This window comes from Centroberyx gerrardi, chromosome 1, assembly GCF_048128805.1.
Source record: "Centroberyx gerrardi isolate f3 chromosome 1, fCenGer3.hap1.cur.20231027, whole genome shotgun sequence".
In the NCBI taxonomy this organism is placed as follows: Eukaryota; Metazoa; Chordata; class Actinopteri; order Beryciformes; family Berycidae; genus Centroberyx; species Centroberyx gerrardi.
Window position 1 is genome coordinate 4,374,882 of NC_135997.1, and position 24,234 is coordinate 4,399,115.

A 24,234-nucleotide genomic window follows, 5' to 3' on the forward strand; every position below is an offset into this window, starting at 1 on the left:
TTACTCGCCTTTCCTATAAGTTGAGATGATTGTATAGCTGTGAATATAACTAATAATTAAGATTTTCATTATCTTGGACTGCAGACGTCAGTGGTTTCGCTGCAGTGTTTGCCGCCTGTGTTGACACACTTCCGCAATTCGTAACATCAAGTCCGAAATATCGGAGCCCACAAGAAATCCCACATGTCCTACTTGTAATCCCCACTAGGGGGCTGACGTGAACGCTTTTTCCCAGTTGGCAGCTCCTATTTACGCTAAAGCTGACATGATATGAATGTAGCTTAAGTGCATAAACATGTCTGCCTCCTGGTAGTTATTACTCATTTCCCTTTGCAAAGCGCTCCTCTCAGTTCAGGAAACCATTGTACATGCATGGCTGGAGGGAATGAGCAGTTTCATTTGAGAGGCTGCCAGCTTCACACACCTGATTCCTTAGTATCGTAAACCTAATAATAGCATATAATAATAATTACCTATCCGACTTCCCACTTTAAAGGCAATGCACCTTTTTAAAACAAGAGGCACTTGAGCTCCCTAGAGTCCTGCCATAATCACCATGATATATTAAACATAACCAGTTTGTCTAATTAGGTCATCAATTAAGCTAACTAATGCATTAATTAGCTTATATTTCTATGTCAAAATACTTGTCATTACATATAATAACACATAGGCTAATATGGGTTAATATGAACTCTGTTTTAAAACAATAAGGAGTTATAGTAATTTCAAGACAAGCAGTTTTTCCTTATTACTATGCAAATTTATGCAGCAAGGTGCTCCGAAATCTAATCAGATCATCGACTCTATAGGGGGAACCTGTGGTGCAAGTATGAAGTTTCATGTATCGTTCTTGAGTGTTCACAAGAATGTGTCTACACACACACAGACACACAGACGCCATCATGAAGACATAATGTCCCACATGGTACCACATTGGCGGTATATAAATAAACACACACAAGTGGAAACAGGGCTTCAGTGTGACGTGATAAGAGCGGATGAAACCTACCTGTGAAGATGGAAGACATAGAGGGCATGAAGAAAGAAGAGGTGAAGGAACTACAGGAGACTGGAGGAAATGGAGATGAGGATAGAGAGGCGTGAGCTGAAAATGAAATGAGTACAAGGTGCAAAGGTCAACAGGCATGACTGTGAACTGCAGAGGAGGAATATGAGGATAATATGATAGCATGTGGCATGAAGCGTGAAGGAGGATACACAAGGCCAGACCTAAGCAGCTGTTGGGCATCTCACTCTAATTACCAAAATGGCCGCCGCTGTGATGATCTAGCAGTGTTTATTAGATTAGAAAGCATGACCGCAGAGAGGAATTGACTCTCTCTCTCTCTCTCTCTCTCTCTCTCTCTCCGCTCGCTACACCTCTCTGATGAGCGATGGGACCATTCATGTAAAATGCATGTGACCGGTGAATTATTTATCGTGCTTTTTATTTCCTCCTCATACAGGGGAGAGGTGAGTTTAAAAAAACCATGAGCTGCGCTGGTTCAGGCGCGGGGTCCATCAAAAGGTTGTCTCACTTATTGAAAATTTGAGCCTGTGTATTTCCGGCACAAGCTACAACGTGTATGCAGAATATAAAACCTGCTGTATGAAATCCGCCTTCATAGAATACAACCATGTCAGCAAATAAACCCCATTCACTTTCATATTCATTGATTATAGGGACTGACTCACCAACAAGTAAATTCAGTGTTCATTAGTTTATCCTTAACGATTTTGTATCCATCCTAGTAAACATTCAGGTTAAAAATGTGACAGCAGACGCAAAACGGTGCAAATGAAAGCGACCCAGTAGATGAAAGGTAAAATGATGATAAATGATGGATTGGATTTAAAGGCTGTGTAGCTGAGTGCTACTTTATGAAGGCTGCAACAGAGAAAAAAAACTCCAAGAGTACATCATTTTCAGATCTTCATGTCATGAAAACATTGGCTGTTCAGTGAATGTAACTCCATGGCTCAGACCGAAAGCTTATAACCAAAACTGCCAAATGTTGGGAACAGAATGATCAACAGAGATGAGAATAGTTAACAGTTGCTGTACAGACTCAGTATGAATCTATGTGAGAAAACCTCCAGTTCTGTCTGACAATGATGGAAAAAACATATCAACTGCAACTACTGTTTTGGAGAGAGAACTAGGTGTGACAGTATAGCCATGCTGGGGATTTGAAGTCCAGTGTTTGTGGTATGTATGGAGTGAGCCATAGCAATGTGAAGTCTATGAAGAGCCTTGATTTGACCATGCTACTATAAACCCTTCAATTCACACACAAACACACACCTGTGCCCACACACACACACACACACATACCTCAAAACAACATAGAATCTGTGAATCTAAGTTGGAACGCAGCAGCCCCACTAACCTTTGGTTGCTCTCTCACTATGCAAAAGCTACAATCAACCACCGACTCTGCAATTTCAATATCTTGGTTTCATACTTTCAAAACCCAGTGGAAACCAGTCCAGCCTTATCCCAACCCAAACCACTGAAAGGCCTTTCAACGGCTTGGATAATGCTTCTTAACTTAAGTCTTAATCTTAACTTAATATCCACTGTGCCCATGAAGCTTAGTAACAACATAATACTAAAGTCTTAACACAATAACTAATGATATTCATGCTAAAACACAACACCACACAAAGCTACATGCAAATACTGTAATTAAAATTTAATTGAAGCACTGTACATTGTGCAGTGCTTCAACTAACAACTAACCATAAAAGTAAATGGTGTTTTAAGTAATTAAGTAAAAGAGGAGGGTACATACAATGGAAACAATGGACAGTGCTTATAAAGGTAAATACATGGAAAACATTGGGCACATCAAACACACATCAAACAGAAAGAGTAAGAATTCAAACCCTTTTTTTGATAGATCAGGTACCTTGTGCCGAAGGCCCCCCTGGTCCCCGTGGGGGAGTCGAGGCTTTCTCCCGGCCTGGGCGGCCTGTCGCGATTCATTTGCTGCAGAATGGAGCTCAGCTCGGTGATAACCGTGTTCTTGGGGTCTGGCGTGGACGGGGGGCTCCGCAGCTCAGGGGGCTGATCGCCCCACAGCTTGGATGTCCGCTGAGTGGGAGTCCTGGGAGGTTCAGAGGACGGAGCAGATCCAGGTGGAGGGGGAGGGGCCAGGGGCGGTGACCCAAAGGACTCTGGGGGCTCTTCAATGAGGGCGTCGTGGTAAAGCGACGTTCTATTGATGACGGACTTGACTTTGGGTTTGGGTGGGACGGGAGGCCGGTCCACCAGGAAGGCGTGTCCGTCCGCGGCAGCGTAGAGGCTCTCCAGAGCGCTGTCACAGAAACCTCCCTCTGACGACAGGGTGGAGATGCTGGAGACGGTGCTGGTGGTCTCCATGTGCTGAGGATCCCCGCTGCTGCGGCTGTCCACCTCCTCGATGCCCGAGTCGCTCACCCCTGGATCGGTGTCGGGGGGAGGAGGAGGGTAGATGGGGGGCATGCAGTTTGCCATCCGCTTGTGTAGCTCAGTGACAGGCGGCGGAGCGTGAGGGTGGTAGGGGGGTAAAGAAGGCGCCCCGTTCCGTCTCTGCTGTTGGAGCATCTCTGCGATGGCGGAAGCCTGGTCGTCAGGAATGTCGATGCTGTTGGCGAACTCCAGCGGTGGGGGGAGGGGCTCTGAGAAGACAAATTCCTCATCGATGTCGACTGAGGCCAAAGGGGGAGGAGGGATGCGGAAGGGCAGCTTGACTGGTTCATCCATGGACTCTCCCGCAGGAATGCTCCTCCTCCGCAATGAGGGGGGCTGGGGATTGGAGGATGGGGTGTTGGGAGGGTCCGGTTGGTTGGGGTCCTTTAGCTCAGCTGGACTGTTGCTGTCCTGCCCCTCCACCTCAGGGGTGTTGAGTTTGACCTTGGTGCCTGCTTCTGTGTGGACCATCAGCAGCCCCGCTGACTTAGGCTGTGACGTGTCCGCCACGTCCGCTGGCGCGCTCTTCCTCTCCTCAACTGCCTGCTGCTGACGCTCTTCCCGTGCCCCGTCTGACTCATATTTCTGCTCTGTCATCTGCCTCCGCAGGCCGCCTCGGCCAGGTCGCCCCATCGTTGCTGTGGAGATCGCAGCAAAACCTGCCTCTATCCCAGAACGTAGTTTGGTGTCAATAAACAGCGGCTGGTTGAGGTCTGGTTTGTGACTGGGCTGAGCAGGGAGGGACTGGGGTTCGTGCTTGGGTGGTGGCTGAACCTGAGGAGGATTTTGTGGCTGATTCTGTGGGTGGTTCTGCTGCTCCTTCATGGCCCGGTCCCGTGCTGCCAGGGCCAAGGCTAGCGGCGAATTAGGATCCAAGGGCTTGCCGGTGACAGGATGGAGGTAGGTCCCATTGGCACTGTAGTGGGTCTTAGGGGGAGTAGCTGGGAGACTAACAGGACTGTCTAGGTTAGGACACTGGCCTGTTCTGGTGTTCAGAGGCTCCCGCACCACTGTTGGCTCAGGGCTATTGAAATCCGTCATGTTGCCACTTCCGCCCCCGACAGGCGGCCCAAGCTGCGCTGCGGGAGGGGGAGCCATTATCCTTCGAAGCCGCTCATCGCTAGAGAACATGCCTTCGTCGATGGACTTGGAGTGGCGAAGGCGGGGTGTCGGAGTGGGGCCACTCATGTCGTCATCCCCCATGTCTATTGACTGGAAGGCAGGTGAGTTCTTTTTGGCTTCTAGCCTCTTCTCCCGGTCTCGCACCGCCCCGGCAATAGCTGCCGCGAATGGGTTGCTCAGAGACATTGGGTCTTCAGGACGCAAACCGCCACTTCCACCAACAGTGGGTGTGAGAGGTGGGTGTTCAGGGGTGGTGGGCTCGATCTCCATGCTGCTGCCCTGGCTGCTCTTGCCACTGCTGCTGGTGGAGGGCTCCTTGACAATGATGGTGGGGATGGGGATGGAGGAGCACGTTCGCTCTACAGGCGTGGTTGGCATGGAAACCGGGCCCGAGGGGCTCGCTGGCATGTGACACGTTTTCTCGGGGCTGTCCTCGACATTGGGCTGCTTTACCAGCATGCCCTTCCTTCGGGCGGGTTTGGCTGGCACATACAGTGTCTTATTGCCCACCTCGGAGTAGGGGTTCTCGGGCACCGGCGCGCGCCCTCGGTTACGTGTGCTCTCAAACTGCTCCGAGCTCTGCCGGTAATAGCCGCGCCTTAACGTACCAACGTCTGTAGTTCGGCTAATGGTTGTCACTGCGTTGACGGGCGAGTTCTGGGTGAAGGTAGGTCGTGTGGTGCCGTAGCCCCTGGGCGTAGGGCCGGCTGCTGAGTTGTAGGCAGGCGGAGAAGGGGGTGAAATGGCCGGGGGAGGGGGGATGTCCTCCGAGGTGTCAGGCATAGAGAGGCTGCGGGAGAACTTGAGCAGAGGAGGCGTGAGGAATCCCTGTTTCTCCTCCTCCGTCGTACCTGGGAGAAATGGAGCAGAGAGGAGCAGACGGGAGAGAGAAAGTTATGCGAGGACCTGGAGAAGACATTTGTATTTTTAATTTCCTGTGTATCCTCCTCTTTCCATTTGAAATGTCACATATGTTGACCTCTTTTTGTAACCTTTATTGATCCAGGGAAAGTTTGCTGAGCACGCTTACTTATTTCAGTAATGTCAACTTCTATGTTACACACTTTTTCATCTTGGAACTGTCCAATATAACTGCAGTCCTCTACTGATGGTCACTTGCTCAGGAACACCTAGCCTGTGAGTGAGGGCAGAACATTCCCAGAACATGACCTTTTCTCCTAGCTCACATTTTCCCAGTTGGGTATTTCAACTGGCAAACTTACGGCCATAAGCCTGATTCTCTAACCCTTTGGCAACAAGAAGTAATTAAGGAGAGCTCCCCGGAACATGTTAAAAGTGCTTTTATTGCGATTATTACAAAAAAAAGGCCTGCCTTAGGGCTATCAATGGCATGGAGAATCAAACGGGCTGTGAATAACATTAGCCCATGACGTCTCACTAGTTTAGCATAAAGAATGAGGTTTCAGCATATGCTTAATGACCTCCAATATTATCGCCTGAAAGCACACTTTGGTGACTGGATCACTCTAATTTGTCTATAATTAGCTTTAATATTGTCGGTTTGCACAGAGCAAACAGTACAGGATACTGTTCATACAATTCACATCTCTATATGACACACACAAACACACACACACATGTATGTATATCATACCTATAGACTTCTGTTTTTTCATGGTGCCCTTGGCAGGTATCCCCAGGAACGCCCCTGGCACAGTGGGCGGCACCACTGCTACTCCCTGGCGGTCATGATACATGGACTGCAAACCAAATGTTGCTGTGTTGTTAGAGTGAACCGGCATATCCAGGAACACACTCTTTCCATCAGCTCTCTGCTGGCTGTGCAGACCAGTTCTAACATCATTTAGTTTCAATTACCTCTCATTACAACTAAGCTCTAAGACAAATTCCTTTAGATGATGTATAGGATGAGACAGAATGAATTTAACTACATAATACATTGCTAGATAAGGGCAATTATGCCTTGCTCTACATTTGATTTGCCAATAGCCATTCTGGTTGCAGGCACAGGAAAGAGCAATGCTTAGCAAGAAGTGTGTCCAAGACAAGGCAGATGTGCCCGCTCATCTTCCTTTTTAGCTAAATCATAATAATAATAATAATAAACTTTTTTATATAGCACTTATCTGAAAGCAGCATTTACAAAGTGCTTTGAAAGAAGACATAAAAACAAGAAAAGTAACATACATAATGAGATAAAATGAGAAGCGTAAGCAATAGAAATAACATTAAAAGGAAGATAAATAAATACATTGATGAAATTAGCTAAAAGAAACTTAAGAAACAACACAACATTAAAAGTGAGCAGGATCAAAAGCAGTCAATAAAAGCGTTTTAAAGGATACATTTGGTGATGTTGGCCCTATATATAATTTGTCTCTTACATACCTGTAGTACTTGTCAAAATATCTCCAAAAAAGCCATATTTTAGGCTCCACAGGGGAGCTGAGAGCAAACGGAAACGTTGCTAAGTACATAAATTAAAATCAGTTCTGATTTCATGACACAATTCTGCCATCACGCACACTTTCACTAATCAGGAAATCACAGAACTATTTTTCTCTGCCACAGCACAGACTGCTATGGGGTGAAAGTGCGTTACTGGCGGAGTGATCTAGTTTTGCAGACTGTCAGTTCAGATTGTAAACAGTTTCATATTAAGCTGGGTACAGTTTGGTAGAAGACGATCCACTGAGTGGAAATGATGTGGTGCTGCTGCTTTCTGGGCCGTGGATAGAGATATGTTGGTTGGTTGCCATATCGCTTTCACAGACTGGCTTTTTTGGAGATATTTTGACAAACCCCGTTTTGACTCATCGTTAGCAACAAGAGGCCTAGCAACAGAGCTCGCTGTTTCAACTGACAGCTGACTCGAGAGCCAATATTGTCTGTAGGTCCAAGTACTACAGGTGTGTAAGAGACAAATTATATATAGATCCAAAATCACCAAACTTATCCTTTAAGTGATTTAAAAGATGATACTAACTCAATGTCCTTCTTCTGCATGTATTATTCCATGTTAAGTGAGTTTAATTCTGTTCACTTACATTCATATCAGTGGGCGTAACCAAGCAGCGACTGGATGGGCGTGGTTTGATGGTGGCTACCTTCATATCGACTGTCGCGTTCTTCTGGGTGGGCAACACCTCGTCCACTTTGTCTGCAAGACAAACCAGGACATAATGCATGAGCAACGAGAAGGACAAGTGCAGAAGTTACTTACAAAGCCTTAAGGATCTCACGGGCCAAATGCAAGCCAATCATTCTCAGTGACCCTTTCCTCTGAATTGCGGATGAAACTGAAACAGAAAACAGTGAAACACATCTGGAGGGAACAAGGGGACTTTGATGAAATGTGCTGGGTGTGTTTGCGTCCAGCCTCGGAAGCCGTGCAAGCCCTTTCAAAACAGCCGACTCAGCAGCATCATCCAACTTTCAGGGTCGTTCCCTCAATTAATAGTATTAATAGTTCAATGACCAATGAATGTGGAATCTGTCAAGGTTGCCGTATCTTTGTCAATGTTTTCTCGCGCCTCTAATGTGGGAAAGGCGGCAACGGCAAGTTTGGCAGATTCGAACTTCCCTGTGGTGTGTGATGATGCCATCAGACAGAGTCCACCTTTATGTAAATATTGCTCGGAGAAGCTACATGCTAGCCCTGATCTAGCCTCATGTCGCCTCCCTGACCGGGTTTATCTAGTGTGTAGAAAGCTTCCATGCATTGGGGGTGTGATTACTTAGAGTGACTTGGAAAACAATCCTCTTCTTCTGAGCATCTACACACAGGGGAGAGGAGCGGGGAGGGGAGAGGAGGAGAGGGGAGGAAAGGGGAGGAAAGGAGCATCATTGACCTTCTCTATGGTTAGAGCTGGAACACACACACACACACACACACACACACACACACACACACACACACACACACACAAAAGATGCAGACTCTTTGTTTCTCTCTCTCCTATCTGTCTCCCACTTGGAATGCTGTTACAGCATATCAGACAACATGCAACATTGTTGCCCTGGAAACTTAGCTGTGAGTGAAACGTTTCCTGGAATAAACCCAGACACACACCACACACACACACACACACACACACACACACACACACACACACACAGGCCTGTATGAACACAGGCACACAGGAAGAAAAGAAACACAGCAGCGAACCTTTTTAGGTCATGCAGAATGAGCAAACGCTTACTTACAGCAACTAGTGTATTTGCTCACAAACACACATGCACTTGCACACACACCACCACCCACACAGCCACCCACCCACACACACACACACACACACACACACACACACACACACACGCACTCACACACACATTGCTCTAAGTAAAATGTTTTGTAATTCTTCATGAAGGGTCTGCTGCTATGTTTCTTTGTGTTTGAGGCTTGAAGCTCTCCCAGACGATAAAGATTATGGACTTGCTACTGTTTGTGGTGCAAATGCAGATTCTGGATGTGCCTAAATTAAACATTTTGGAAGGTGAACTAACCCTTTAATCAAAAATGAATAATGAACTATTCAGCATCCAAGCAGTGTAATATCAAAACTGAGTCACTGCAGAAACAATAATCTGTGATTGTGTACAAGGAACAGAAGGGCCTAAACATTAATGTCATTTTATTCAACACCACTAGAACATTAAACCATGCACCGAGACCATTAAAACAAAATTAACTTCAAAACAACTGTAATCAAAAACACATTCTAAATCATGCAAACACTTATCACTATGAGTTTAAGCCATTTGGTTTGACTGAAATTGGAAAAAAAAGCTAGTCAGACAAATCAACTTATAAAGAAATAAAATAAATCCTCAACAACTAAAACAGGGGTTTGTTGATCACAGTGATGGGAGGGGGAAGTACGTTACATAAATCATTCATCGGACGTATTGGATTAGAATAAAACATGCCTACGGTAACTTACCACCTTTCTTTTTCCTTAGAGTGGCTTAGGGGTGATAGAAAAAGATGTCTGAGTCTTGAGAGCCATAAAAACAGACTCCATCCCTCTTCCATGCTGAATAAAGTTTTATTGCACTCTATGCTGCTTTAATATTTGGAGAAAGTCTGGAGTTGAAACTTTCGTACTTGTACATTTCTACTGATGTAGCAGGAGATGCACATGCTGTGTGCGTCCCATTTTACACATACAACAATATGAAAGACGAGTGATGCACTGTATGTTGAAGAATGTTCCCATGATTGTATGAAGACTGCAAGGCAAATGTATCAAAGTGAAAGCAAATGTATCGCAGTAAGCAGCGAGATTCATCCATGCATCAGTTAAAATTACACACAAGGCAACATTGAAGCAAAGCAAAATCCATGCTGACCATAGATCAGTTTTTTTTTAATATAGTTCTGTCAGTATTTATCTGTGATTTAGATTCCTTTCTCTATCTTCACCCTTCATCTCTCTACCTGTTCTGTTCTTTGGATCAGTGCACAAAGCCAGCAAATCCTCAATCCTCATCAATTGATCATTGATGCATAAATATATAAATCACAAGCTGCTATTCCAACCAATCCACCCGCCAATCCTCCCTTCCATCTTGCATACTTCCTTCCCTTCCTTCCTCCCCTCCTTCCTTCTACTTCAGTCCCGCTTCTGTCCCTCTCTCCTCCTCTTTCTCCTCCCTCTCTGAGTCTGGTTTAGCACCAGTGTGGCCTCTTCTGTCTCCTGCTGCTTGTAAGTCTCAAAATCGCTGACTGTCCTCTCTGTCAGAAGGTATTAGGACAGCACAGCACTTTAATGCCAAGCACAGGGGCCCTCTAAAGTGATCCCCACCCCACACACACACACACACACACACACACACACACACACACACACACGCACGGTTCAGAAAACCAAAGATGCTCATGTCACACTGATGTCATATTTATGATTGGTTGGCTCCTTGTTTCCACGGCGACGGCCCGTGAGGGGGGGTATCTTTAGAAACAAGAGTCCCTCATGCAAGACGATAAAGGAGAACAGGACATGATGACATCACAGATGACTGGGAAATTTCCTCTGAGGCAAAAAAGAGTGTGTGTTTTTTTTTTTTTCCTTTTTAAAAGAGTCAAAGCAAAGCAAAACGGCAAAATGAACTGAATGATGGCAACAACAAACTCAAAATGCATTCGTTTCAGCAAAAGCCGTTCATGTTGTAGCTGGGATGGCGGGATGATGTAAGGTTATGCAGCATTACTGCTTACCTTTATCCACTGTTGAGAAAAACCAACCAATGAGAATAGAGAGAAGACCAAAGAGAGGTGTGGTTAGACAGGAGATTTCCTAATGACAACGCAAATGAAGGGCAAACCAACCAGGATGCTCTTACCTAGCTCTTCCAGTTCAGAGGTCATCGACTTGGAGCGCATAGACAGAGCGGTGGTGGGGGCTCTCTTTGGAGGTGGAGGGGCTGCCAGACAGACAGGAGAGAGAGAGAGAGAGAGAGCGAGAGAGAGAGAGATAATGAGAGAGTTTAATATGCAGGGTGTTCAGTAATGGAGGATAGATTGATGAGGAAGGGCAGACAAATGTGATTCCAAGTCTTACAGCAAAACTCATACACAAAGTTATCCCCCCCCATTCATTTCTAACAAGGACAGGTGTAGACATTTTGTAGAGGATTGTGGGAAGGTGAGTGTCAAAAATTTGCAAGCGTAGCGACAAAGGGGAGGTGTCGAAAGAAGAGCTCGGTCTCCGACGTCTGGCGAGCGTCGGCAAGTGGAATGCCAAGTGTCTGTTTGATTGATGTCTGCTCATAAAACTTCCCCCCAACTTCTCTTCCTTCTTTTTGAGCAGAGGGACAAATCAAAATGTGCAGCAGCGGGGACGAAAGTCTCCATAATTGCGGAGTGGACGAAGAGGTGGTTGAAGAGAAATTAACTTGCATGCATTTATAGCAGAGGTGGGGACTCGAGTCATATGACTTGGACTCAAGCCAGGACTGGAGTGGAGTCACAATTTAAATTGCTTGAGACTTGATGTGAAATCCAGTAACTTTTACCCCAGTTTTGGATGGGATACCTCACTCTTTTTTGGAGTAGTCATACTGGATTTTGGGGGTTTTTGGGCTCAGCAAACAAGAACTCAATTGTTGCCTCCTTGGTCACCAAAGAAATGCAATTGCATTTGCCTCTCTGCTGGCACGTCGACTTATTTTGTTTAATTGGAAGGCAAAAAAGCCGCCATCCTTTATGCAGTGGATTCAGGAGGTGATGTCAATGTTGAAATTAGAGAAGGTCAGATATACTGTACGTGGATCACGCCAAAAGTTTGATGAAACCTGGTCTCCTTTTATTAGTTATTTTGAAACTCTATCCTTTGACTGAATAATCTGTAGCTGTCATATATGTAAACTGGTTAATTTACATACCAAACATGTAAAGGACAGGGCTGGTAACATTTTATTTTATTTTATTTATTTTTTTCTTCTCGGTTGTTTGTGTGACCCTGAATGGGAGGATGTGGGTGGGGGTGGGTGTTTATGTTAGAGTGGGGTGGGGGTGATAAGTCAGTATGTACATGTAACCATATTCCAACTTGAATATATTTTGTATTGTGAAAATGTATTGTAAAAAAAAAAAAAAAAGAGAACTCAATTGTTGAAGCTTCCCTGCCTCGCACCACATCATCTTCAGGTTGGTCCTTCACCTTTTTTACGCGCCGTGTCGTCGGGGTCCAGATTCCGGCTGACCGTCACCACTTTGATCAGGAGCCGGTTTCCCCCCTGGCGGATCATGTTGACCACCTGTCTGTGGCCCACCTTCACCACATTCTCCTGGTTCACCTGCCACACACACACACACACACACACACAAAAGAGAGTTATTCCATGGCTGGTGGTAGATTCTACAGGACTTCCAAAATTCCTCACTTGACCAGACTTTTTTATTCACGCAACATGAGTAACATGAGACTGAAATGCTACAGCGGCCCGAGCGTTGACCACAGTCAGACTGTTAGCAGGCTGAGCTGCTGAACTGTTCATGTTCCATCTGTGTGAGTCTAAAAGAGCCTGAAGCCCGTTCTGACATGCAGGATTGGTGTCGGCAGTGAGAACAGAACCGGCCGATCATCATGGATTTACGTTATATTTCATAACACTCTGAACTGAGTTGTGAAAGTAGCAAAGCCAAACCCACTTCAGAGAAAAACATGGATGGTGTTGTAAGTGTTTTCCTTAGATTTCCCCTTTAAAAGGAAAACATCACTGAAATTTAACTCTGAAATATTTTAATTCTGAAATATGCCTTATGACAGTTTGGTCTGTCTAGGCAGAAAATTCACTGTTACCTCCCATAGAGAATGAATTGAAAAAGATAGATAAGACAGTCACATGGTATATTTTTGTGGTACATTCTCTGGTGTGGAACTGACAGCACTGTTTGGTTGAGCATGAGTCCACAAAGTACGGTATCACATCACAGCTTAAAGATTTGACTGTGTGAGTTTTAGGTTTGGGACAAAGTTGTTCCTGTTCACAAAGACTAACTGGAAGGTCCAAGACCATGAAAATAACATTAAATCCATTGGAGGCAGAAGCATACTGTCCGGTAAATTACACTCGATTTGCACTGATCTCCAATTCCTCCACTACTGCTCTCCTGGTAAATGACCATGTAGCTAGCGATCAGCTTTATACTATACCATGTTTTTTTATGCTGCTGTCCATCTTTTTAGCCCAGGCTCGGCGTGAGTGTGTTCCATGTGTTGTTGATGTGCCCCATCCCAAAGACCACAGCACATAAGAACTGGCTGGTGTCCCATCTCGACTAGTCATTTATATGTTTTCAGCACAAGATGTAAGAATATGCCAACAATCCTGAAACCTCTGACTTTGGGCTCATCTCAGAGATAGACCTTGCATATGCTGGGGTTACCAACAGTTAGATAGTATATATACGATTTTTCAAGACTGTCAGAACGGTGTGTTGAAAGTTTGTTTCAGCAGTGATCCAACAGCGTGGATCATTTAATAAAACACTGACCAAGACTCCTATCCGTCCGTGGGAGAGATTTTTTAAGAGATTGGCAGCAGCCTCCTGTTGGCATTTTTAGCAATGTTGCTGCAGTGGGAAGAAAACCAACTCACTGAAAACCAAATTTAAAGCTACAATGTGCAACTTTTTTGACATTAAAATAATAAATAGGACATATTATACATTATCAGTCTGTGTCTGTGACCCTGTGTGTTCATGCCTGCATCCTCCTGTTTGCCTGAAACTGGCTTTTTAATGATGTTTGGCATGTTTTGAGGAGGTCAATGTGACAACAACAATGTCAGAAAGCAGTAAGAAACAAAATAAAGGTGAAGCTATATGTGCAGAAGACCCATTCAAAATCACTGGTGAACATTGGTATTTCTTCTTTTTTTTTTTTAACTGCAGATTTGCTGCGTTTGTCGTCTGCTTCTTCACCGCCTGCTGTGGCTTCACGGCTGCCGGTTTCCTCCGCCTCAGGCTAGATGTCGTTTCAAGGTAGACGGCTCATCAAGATGAGTGACAGGTGTCGGGGTGAGAACTTGACCAACTGAGGGGGAGGAGGGCGGGACTAACAACACAGCTCCTGCCTCAGAGCGAAGAGCTGCATATCGTAGCGTTAACAGTTCTGTCCTCTGAGTTGAAGAACAGAGTTAAACGCCTGCATGTTGACGGGGATTCTTCTTTGATACGTCCCTTCAGAGTTTGGCTTGTGGCACTAAACAGATTCCAAGCAAATGACTGAAAAATTCAATTTTAAAATCGACCACGATTACGCCAGAGGGAGGTCAGATCTTTGACTGCGAAGGCCGCGGTATTAGCTCTCTCATCCTGTCCCGCTGCCAATATTCATGTTGGCAATATTGGTGTTGGCAGCAGGAGAGGGTGAGAGGGCTAATACCGCGGCCTTCGCAGTCTATCTTCAAAGACAATCAGAACAAGTCGGTTTCGTGGCCAAAAATCCTGCTGCTGAGATTCCAGTGACAATCCGGTTATAATTAAAGCCGATGTGTGTCTCTCTGTGTAGAGTTCACACACTCTGCTGGGCCACATACTGCTCATATATTAGCATTTCAGTGCAGCCAGAACCCAAAACGCTGCACACCCCCACACTGCTATTAGATTTTTGGCTGTGCAAACCGCAAAGCGCATGTGCACACACACACACACACACACACACACACACACACACACACACACACACACATATTAGTATGCACTGTATGCTCTCTCTCTCTCTCTCTTTCACATACGTGCGTGCCCACATGGATGCTTTTTAATCTCGTTATTGCTCGCCTAATTTAATATGGGCGCCGCTGTCCTCCTCTCCTCTCCTCTCCTCTCCTCTCCTCCTCTTTTCTCCTCCCCTTCTCTCTTCTCCCAGACAAATATTGGAAGGAGGGGGAGGAGGGGCTGAATGAAGGGATGAAAGGATGATGAGGTGGAGCGGAAGTGAGAGAGCGGCCTGGAGCGACGCAGAGAAGCGATGGACGGGAAGAGATGAGAGAGAGATAGAGAGAGAGAGAGAGAGAGAGAGAGAAGGAACTAAGCAGTGGATGACAAAAGGATGAAGAGTGGGGAGAATGCGGAGAACGGTGGAGTGACGGCGGTGAGGGGAAAGTGAGGGAGAGACAGTGGGGTCGACAGAGAGAGAGAGAGAGAGAGAGAGAGAGAGAGAGACAGAGAGAGAGAGACAAGAGTTTAATGAGACAACAGACGGAGAGTAAGACTTAAAGACAAAGAGTTGATTCCTGTGTTTCGGCGTTTTAATCTAACAAACGCTGCTAGGGCGTCACGAGGGCGGCCATTTTGGTAATTATTGAGAAATGCTCCAACAGCTGGTCCGGTCTGACCTCATGTTCCCTCCATCAGACACACTGAGGTTAGCTGATACACTACAGTACACACTCAGGTCTGCACACACACACACACACACACACACACACACACACACACACACGGTTACTAGTTCCCGTATAGGAGTAGCCTTATATAATCTGCTCTGTCTTTCCACCCTATTACGTAACAACGCTGGGAGGATACACACACACACACACACACACAAACATTTTCTTCTGCCAACATCATGATAGAGCCTGTTTTGATTTGTTGTTGGACAGATTTTGGGATAAGTGTTACAGGGTTGAGGCAAGGTTTTTAGAAGGAAGAGGACAAGGATGACACATAAAAAGCAGGAAAAAAAAAGCAGGAAAACAGTCATATTTAGTGGTGGAATGATGTGTCATGAAACCGACCCATTTCTACGCCATCTTCAGCTCAGGGCGCACATGTAAATGAAGCGTATTTCGGTTTAATCATAACTATCAACTGGAATCATTACAGAAAAAACAATGAGAACCACAACCACGACTTTTGGAAAACAATTCATTTATTGAAACTGCCTCTAACAGTTTTTCTGACTCGCTTGTTATTGTTGGTGAGGTCAGGTATCAGCTATTCATCTCCCACTGACTCTTTTCAGCTACAGCATATTGAATATTTCCATCTCTAAACTCTCTCTCTCTCCCCTCACTCTCTCTCTCTCTCTCTCTCTCTACCTCTCTCTGACTAACTGATCAGACTACTGCATTGAATGCTGGGTCAAATCAATGCGTTGGATATCGGATACACCCACCCGATTAGTGCCATTGATTAGAGGCAATTGTTGACTCCACTGTTAAAACACAGCCATCTGACACTGAGAGGGAGGGGGAGAGAGAGAGAGAGAGAGAGAGAGAGAGAGAGAGAGAGAAGCAGAGTGTGTGTGTCCCTGCCTACACATTATATAGGTTATGCAAGTGTGTGAGTGAGTGAGTGAGTGAGTGAGTGAGTGAGTAGTGTATTGTTTGATTGGTTGGCTTAAGTGGAACAATAGGAAAAAAAACAGAGAGCGAGAGATGAAGCCTGAGGGCCTCAAGACGCCAAAACGGTCCTGAATCGAAGACAAAAACATAAAAATAACAACACAGAACCAGCAGCTTTATGGCTGAACATTAACAGTTCAATCAATAACACATGCACGCACACACGCATGTATACACACACACAAACAAAGAAATAAGCCCTCCGATATAATGTGCATGTAATAGTTGGCCTTCTCTCAGATCAAGCAGAATGGCCTATTCAAAAGACATTATCATTATCATAACCATTACAATAGTTCCACAACATTAACCATCATCCGGCCCATTTAGCTGAATACGGGCAGCGCTGGATCTATCTGATCATCCAATCCAATCTCATCTAATGCAACTATTCCTGCCTCGCTCGCCGGCTGACGCTGATCTAATTAATCAATGGGATAATCTGACCAATCCAGGCACTCGCTATGATGATACGCTGCTAATCCGGCCTGTCAGAGCAGCGAAGGGTTAACCGCAAGTCAAGTGCTCTCTGCTCGGCTGACACACACACACACACACACACACACACACACACACACACACACACGAGTATACGTAATATAACGTAATAATAATAATAATAATAATAATAGCTTTATTTGTATAGCACTTTCCTAAAAACAATGTTTACAAAGTGCTTTACATACAATGAAACCCAAAGAGACAGTGATGTAAAAGTACCACAATTAAATAAATAAAATAAAGTTGAATAAAAAAAGAATAAATACAAATAAATAAATAAATACAAGAGATAAACAGATACAACTAGAAAACACCACATGAATGTCCCCAACAGAGACAGTAATAAATAACTAAATAAGTAAAAAAAAAAAAAAAAAATTAATAAAACGAGAAACACAATTACAAAATGAAAGATAAAATGGAGATACAAGCATAAGGAGTGAATCACATAAAAGCCAAAAAAGTCTATAACAGTGTGATTTTAGAAGGAATTTAAAAGATGAAAGGTGGTTTGCCCAGGACCGGTCCGCTGAATCAATAGCCACACCCACTTCTCCACAGAAAAAAATTAAATAAAATAGGTTAGTCAAAGCGACGAGAGTGTGAATCCATTAAGAAATAGGATTCTTTAGGCCTTCCGGTACTTCCAAAGTGAATAATGAAGCGAAGCAAAACCTAAATTAAGGATGAATGTCAGCCGGGCTACAATGCCTGAATGCCTCGCTGCGACAATAGCAATTATCGGCAATGGGAAAAACTCTAAAACCCTTCATGAAAATGAATGGAGAGCAAGAGAGCAGCACATAAAAGGGAAAGAGCGAGTGAGAGAGAGAGAGAGAGAGAGAGAGCAGAGTCATGCATAAATAGAAAGAAGTGGAGAGAAACAGAGGGGCAGAATAATGTAGGGCAGTGAGAGCTGGGTGACCCCCATCTCTGACCCTGGACTGCCTGTGAAAGCATATGGAGCGGCATACGGCACCTACTGCTCTCATCCCATCTAACATAATTCCCTAACCAGTGCTCTATGTTGATAGAAAATAGGCTGTAGGCTAGAGCTGAACAATTAATAATAAATAAATAAATAAATGAAATCGCATATATGAACTTCTGCAATTTCTGAAACGCAGAGGCTGCAATAAATTGCTTAAGAGAGAGAGAGGCGTCCAAAATGTGTCTAAATGTGTTTTAGAGCTGCAGGTAATCTTTGGTCCATGAATCAATATTGGTAAAAACCTTTCATCAGACTCAAACTCAGTACATCCTGCACACTGACATCTATTTTTATTTTAAACAAAATCACTTTTTTTTCTAAACAATTTTAAAGTTCTAAAAAGATTATGGCAAGAAAAACTAATAGAAAAAATATGAATCTCAGTTTAAATCGCAAATATTCTGTCAGATATTTTTGTGTTTTTTGTCAATATCTTTCAGCCCAACTGTCCGCCCAGCAGCAGGTTAGGCAGCCTCAGGCAGTAGGACTGCGGTTTGAGTGAAGCTGATACATCTTAATAAATACGTCAGTTGTGCTTCAGCGGAACCGAATTTATCCATACTTTGAACTTTGAAACCGACCGGTTTACCAAACAGCCTTGTTAGCCTCATTCTGAATGGACAAAGCCAGATTCAAAGTGTTTTCTTCCTTATTATTAATGCGGCAAAGACATGTGACCAGTGAGGAACACATAACATACATTCACCCACACATAAAAGGAGGAGCATTCATCACTATTTGAAGTTGGGAGGCATCGAAGAATGGGGGCTGGGTGAGAGCTCTCTGAATTGTGTGTGTGTGTGTGTGTGTGTGTGTTTTCCCCTTGTAGGAAGCTGGAGTAGACATCAAAGCAGGCTCATTAAATGCAGAAATATACAGAGAGAAACGGTGTGTGTGTGTGTGTGTGTGTGAAGGAGAGAGAAAGAAAGACGTAACGAAAAATAAACTGAAAGATTGAAACAGGGAGAGGGAGCGGGGAAGATGGAGAGAGAGATAGAGACACACACACACACACACACACACACACACAGACAAGAGTTTTATTCTGATGACTCAGAGTCCTAGTTAGAAGAATCTTGTTTCTGATGAATCATGCAGCTGAATATCAAACTGACGATGAGAGCACATGTAAGTGCACACACACACACACACACACACACACACACACACACACCTACACACACACACACACACACACACACACACACACACACTCAAGAATAAGTGAACATGCAATCCTCAGCTCCTTCAGTGATGGCCTGCGTACATCACAGACTCATGCATTTACCTGAAAACACACACACACACACACACACACACACACACACACACACACAAACACACTCACTGTCAGTTCACACTCTTAGATTACAATCACACATGTACAAATATGCAACAGTTGGCAGAAAGTACAGTGATACTGCAGATAACTGTGAGAGTCTAGAGATACTGAGAGACTGAAACCACTCTTGATTCCTGTGTGTGTAAATCCAGGTTGATTCCCAAAAACAAGTCACGAGACAGACTTGTCAGCCAATGGCCAAACAGGAACAGAGGATGATGACACTAATGGATAGTTCACAGTGTTAACTACCGCTTCGCCCTACTGGCACAGATCCAGAAAGTCAATGAAACAGCGAAAGGCCACAAACCCACGTTGAGACTTCAGCCTGAACCCACTAACCAAAAGACTAAGGGTGCGATCACACCTTCTTTGGTCTGAACCACAGCAGAAAAGTTTACTTTGTTGCATTTTTGTAGTTGGTTCGTTCAGGTTTCACGTTGCACAATAACAAGTGAACCAGAGCTTCAAAATAAAAGTCACTTGGACTCTCAAGTAGCTCGCTTATCGGACAGAGTTTTGGTAACCTGGCGGGATGACAGGTTGGAGATTTTGGTGGGGGAGTCAGAACAAATCTGACTCCAATCCCTGTAACTTCAGCGATGGACTTGTCTGCACTCTTCTCTGGTGTTTATACCAATTAAGAACACATGAAGAAATAGCTGAATATGAGCATCACTCCAGGCCCTCAGTTCATTTTGTTCTGCTAGGCTTTCCCAAACATAAGTGACTGCTGGCTATCAGATGTCAACATTTATCTCCTTCTACCCATAAACCCTTGCGTTTCAGGGTAGTTGGTTCAGATTATATTCTCACTCCTAACAAACCGGATCACAGTTCTCTCGTTAGAGGACTGAGACTCACATTTTCAGGCGTCTCAGTGCCGTTTAGTGCCACCGAAGTTCGAGCCAAATGAACTGAACTAAAGGAGTAAACGCGCCCAGAGTTTGAATAAACCGCTCCAAACAGCTGCCGGCTGTGAGTGCGCCCAAACACAACTGACAGATTGTTGTTGAGTTAGCACTATATTTAGCAGACATTGAATTGAAAGGATCCATCTCAGCCAGAGGAGGGTATTTCAACATACGGATGAATTTGCTTTCAATGGTTTGTTGTATCTGGAAACAACTACTGTATGTTCCATCAACTTAGATACGTGGCTTTGAGGGATTTCAATGGTCGAATTCAATGGCTTTAATTAGAATTCATGGTGAAAATTTCTCATATTGTGCCGGTCCATTTTCCCATAGCACCTCCTATAGGTAAAGCTCTCCAAAACGTATTTCCCCACAAACAGGGCACAAGCAATTTCCAACACTTCAGTAATTCTGATCACTGTTTAATATAGAAAGAAAAACTGTGCACTTCCCCATCTCAGTTCATTCATCTTATGCAGTGCAGTCATGAGTCTCAGCTGTTGAGACTTCAGGTTCAGGTTCATGTACAAGCTAAACCTCTGTACCGTCCAGACAGACCCCGCACCGAGCGACGCCGGCTGTCCCGCTTTCAGAGGCGGCGGCGCCATCTGTGTCCGCGACTTCAGGTTAACGACTCCGGGTTGTGCACAGAGGGAGTCGGTTGCACATCTGTAGCACGCGTTCCTTTGGCTGACCTCTCTGGGATGTTCTAGCACAACCTTAATCCGCGGTGCAGGGCCGGCGCTACCCTGCTGCATCTGATGCCAAACCGATGACAGAGATCAGCCTTCCCTCTCAGTTATACCTTTAATTCAAGTTTGAATATATAGATCTAGTGAAGTGGAAGTGATGACAAAAGTTTGGGATGAGAGGCTCTTATTTTACTGATCCATCACCATCACCTCCCCGTTCTGTCAACATTTATATAACTTACACATATACAATATAAATACTCTCCGTCAAAGCCAAAGATGCTGCATTCCCTTTCAATTACTCCTATCATATATTCTTTTCTCATTCATTCCAGTTTGGCAATGTAGTCTCAAACTGGTAAATGGTTTCTTCATCAAAAACTACAAGCAGAATGGTTCCAGCACACAGGACGTCTCGCTTCTTCGGCTGTTCTCGCAGCCTGTTGGGAAGTCACACTCCAGACTCTCTGCCTCCTGAGTCTCTGGTAAGCAATACTCTTAAAAGCTGCATTATCACTGTGTACACAGCTAGACACAATATGTCACCGGTTGCTAAGTGACCGTTGCTCTGCGATACCGCTGGAGGTGGGAGTGGTGCTGAGAATGCCGTCAGTGTTGGGGGGGGGGAAATGGACCGTACCATTCGTCATCAAACGGGGACTTTGTTTGATGCCGAGCTTTTTTGTCAATGGACTGTTTCACCGAATTTCACCCCCGTTTCTCTCTCCCAGTGCAGCCATCTTAAAGGTTTTATTCTCACGCCATATTTTGACAGTGTGTTTTGGCTGTTTTGAAGATGAAAAGCGGCTCCCTGAGCACCATGCGCTCTGGCATCCTGCTCCTCTTGCACTGTACCTCTAAATAAATTATTTATAGGAAACGATCGCTTCCACTCTGCGTGCTATTTTAAGACCGGATAGCATGTGTTTTTAGCGTTCATGTGCGTGTATGTGTGTGTGTGCGCAGGGCCACATGCGTGTGTGAGAGATTCCCGATTTCCACTGAGAGGTATTGATTAGAGCTAAAGTGGGCAGTGAGTAACTAGCTGAGGGGAATTGATGATGGAGGGCTTTCCTCCTCTTTGCCATCTTTTAAGCCCAGGGCTGAACAGAGCCGATTCCACTCTCCGTCTGCGTTCCTGTGGTTCTCACCACAAACATCAATACAACATATAACACAAACATGAACTTGACAGGAGCTTTGACATTCAATGTGTGATCATGTCAGAAGCTTTGTAAAAAAAATATCCAGCAGAGTATACAATATGTCTTGTTTGAAAGCATGTGATGGTGACAGATATTCAGAGGAATGTGTAGTTCAAAATAAGAGTAAAACTTGGTTAGCTGGTGCTGAAGGCTACAGACACTTACTGTATGTTCACATGCACACAATACTCCAGTGAAGGGGGTTGACAGGACATTTTCTGCAGTTGGAGTATTGGCTTAATCAGGTTAAGATCAGATTGAGTGTGTTAACATGCACACTAATAACCTGGTAACTGTGAATAATCAGGTTATGGCAATTATTCAATTGATGCGTTTACATACACTTTAGTAATGTGATAACGGGAAAACCCCCAGTTTACATAATTCACTGCGCCGCACCTATCTTGTTTTCATACGGTCAGGCTTCTGTGTCTCATTAAAAGAGTTTCCTCATCAGTCCAAAAGTGATTCTTGCCGGTCGCCATGCTGTTAGATGTTTCTTGCTTCCGGGGACGTTGTTCTCTATGCGATTACGTTTGCGCTCATGTGCAGATGTAAAAAAACGAAAAAAATCAGACTAAGGGGTAAACATGCGCCGAATAATATCAAAGATCAGGCAAAAACCTAGCTGTGTTAATCAGGTTTCTCTTTTTTTTGTGATCAATTGTTTTTAATTATTCATATCATATAATAAAACGAGGATCATCAGAACAGTTCTATTTGGTATATGATAGACATTACACCTTCCCTAAAATACATCATATATTACTTGCCTCAAGCATTAATCAAGGTGATGGTATGCAATATTCAAGATACACATACATTAAACAAAGCAACAACAACAACAAAATAAATTAAAAATAAAACAAAATATTAGTGAGGCAAGACTAAAGAGAAAGGAGAACACGTGAGAAGAGCCAATGTCAAACATAAGGTAGTGTTTCTGGCTGACCCATCTATGTATGAACTTATAATGAATGAATTGGTGATCGAGATTCCTTGATGAAAGAATGCTATTTGACCATACTAACTGCCAATTAATATCTAATATAAACGGTGATAAATCTCGTATCCACAAAGTATTTAAGGAAAGGGCTAATTGTTTATGTTTTAAGATGAACTTATAAAGGTTTGAGACCACTCCTTTAGCGACTTGCTTGAGGATTTTAGTGATTGGATGAAATCCCAAACTACTCCCCCCTAGTACTCCATAAGTACGCAGTGCGGTACGTAGTTGCAAGGAGTTAATCAGGTTTCTCATAATGCGATAACGGCCTTATTAAGGAAATTGCACTCTGCTGTTTACATGACCACTTGAATAATCAGGGAATTGCCTTAGTCAGACTGTGATCGGTTTATTAGTGTGCATGTAAACGCGCTCAGTGTTCAGAGTCTGTCAGTCTCTGAGAGGAAGCGGGACTCAAATGAACGTCGCTTGTCTCAATCTTCAGCTCTTGTCTGGCAAAGACTGCTGGTGGCTTCAGATGCAACTTGGGTAATGAACTCAACCTGTGTTTATTTCACACCTCTGTGCTCCGAGGAGGAATACAACACCGCGCCTGATTGGTCCCTTCAGAGATCACACACCCGCCCGCAAAACACACACACACACACACACACACACACACACACACACACACACACACACACACACACACACATCTATGCACTTTCAATACACGAACTGTCAACACTGTCTGTGAGTACAAACACATGTAGACGCACACGTAAACATACACCTACACACATGAACATACATGTTCAGACACGCACATGCGCACACACACACACACACACACACACCATTTTGAGACCATCTGTCTGAGCTCAGCTGTGCCTTGGGGGAGCGCCGAACACTTTCTTCTCTATTATCTTTCCTTTATGTGATCTGAAGTCTATTTTATGACCCCCATAGCATTATATTATATTTAGGTAGATATTATCCCTTGTGGGTGTTCCTTGAAATAGCATCCTTAACAACAGGAACTGTATTAACCCACCGCTTTCCAACCCGGGCAAGGCCTTCTGGTGATGGAAAGGTTTGAGTTCACAATATATTTAGTGTCTCTTGTAGACAGAGACTCAGTCAAAGGTGCTTTAGCAGTGCAGCCTGACTTCAAACTGAACTGGAGAGATTTAATTTTGCACTGTATCTTCAAAAGATTAAAA

General features: G+C 44.3%; 1 protein-coding gene across 1 annotated transcript in view; it reads right to left on the reverse strand.

The window, feature by feature from the left end:
• The window catches only part of shank2a (SH3 and multiple ankyrin repeat domains 2a), a 122,023-nt gene that overhangs the window by 7,788 nt on the left and 90,001 nt on the right, over positions 1-24,234 (reverse strand). The window contains exons 16-23 of the mRNA XM_071913996.2: positions 12,226-12,361; positions 10,907-10,987; positions 10,782-10,790; positions 9,505-9,528; positions 8,299-8,337; positions 7,609-7,721; positions 6,195-6,300; positions 2,916-5,430 (exon numbers count right to left, since the gene is read on the reverse strand). Of these exons, the coding sequence (XP_071770097.2) occupies positions 2,916-5,430; positions 6,195-6,300; positions 7,609-7,721; positions 8,299-8,337; positions 9,505-9,528; positions 10,782-10,790; positions 10,907-10,987; positions 12,226-12,361 (3,023 nt within the window). The remainder of the gene's footprint in view (positions 1-2,915; positions 5,431-6,194; positions 6,301-7,608; positions 7,722-8,298; positions 8,338-9,504; positions 9,529-10,781; positions 10,791-10,906; positions 10,988-12,225; positions 12,362-24,234) is intronic.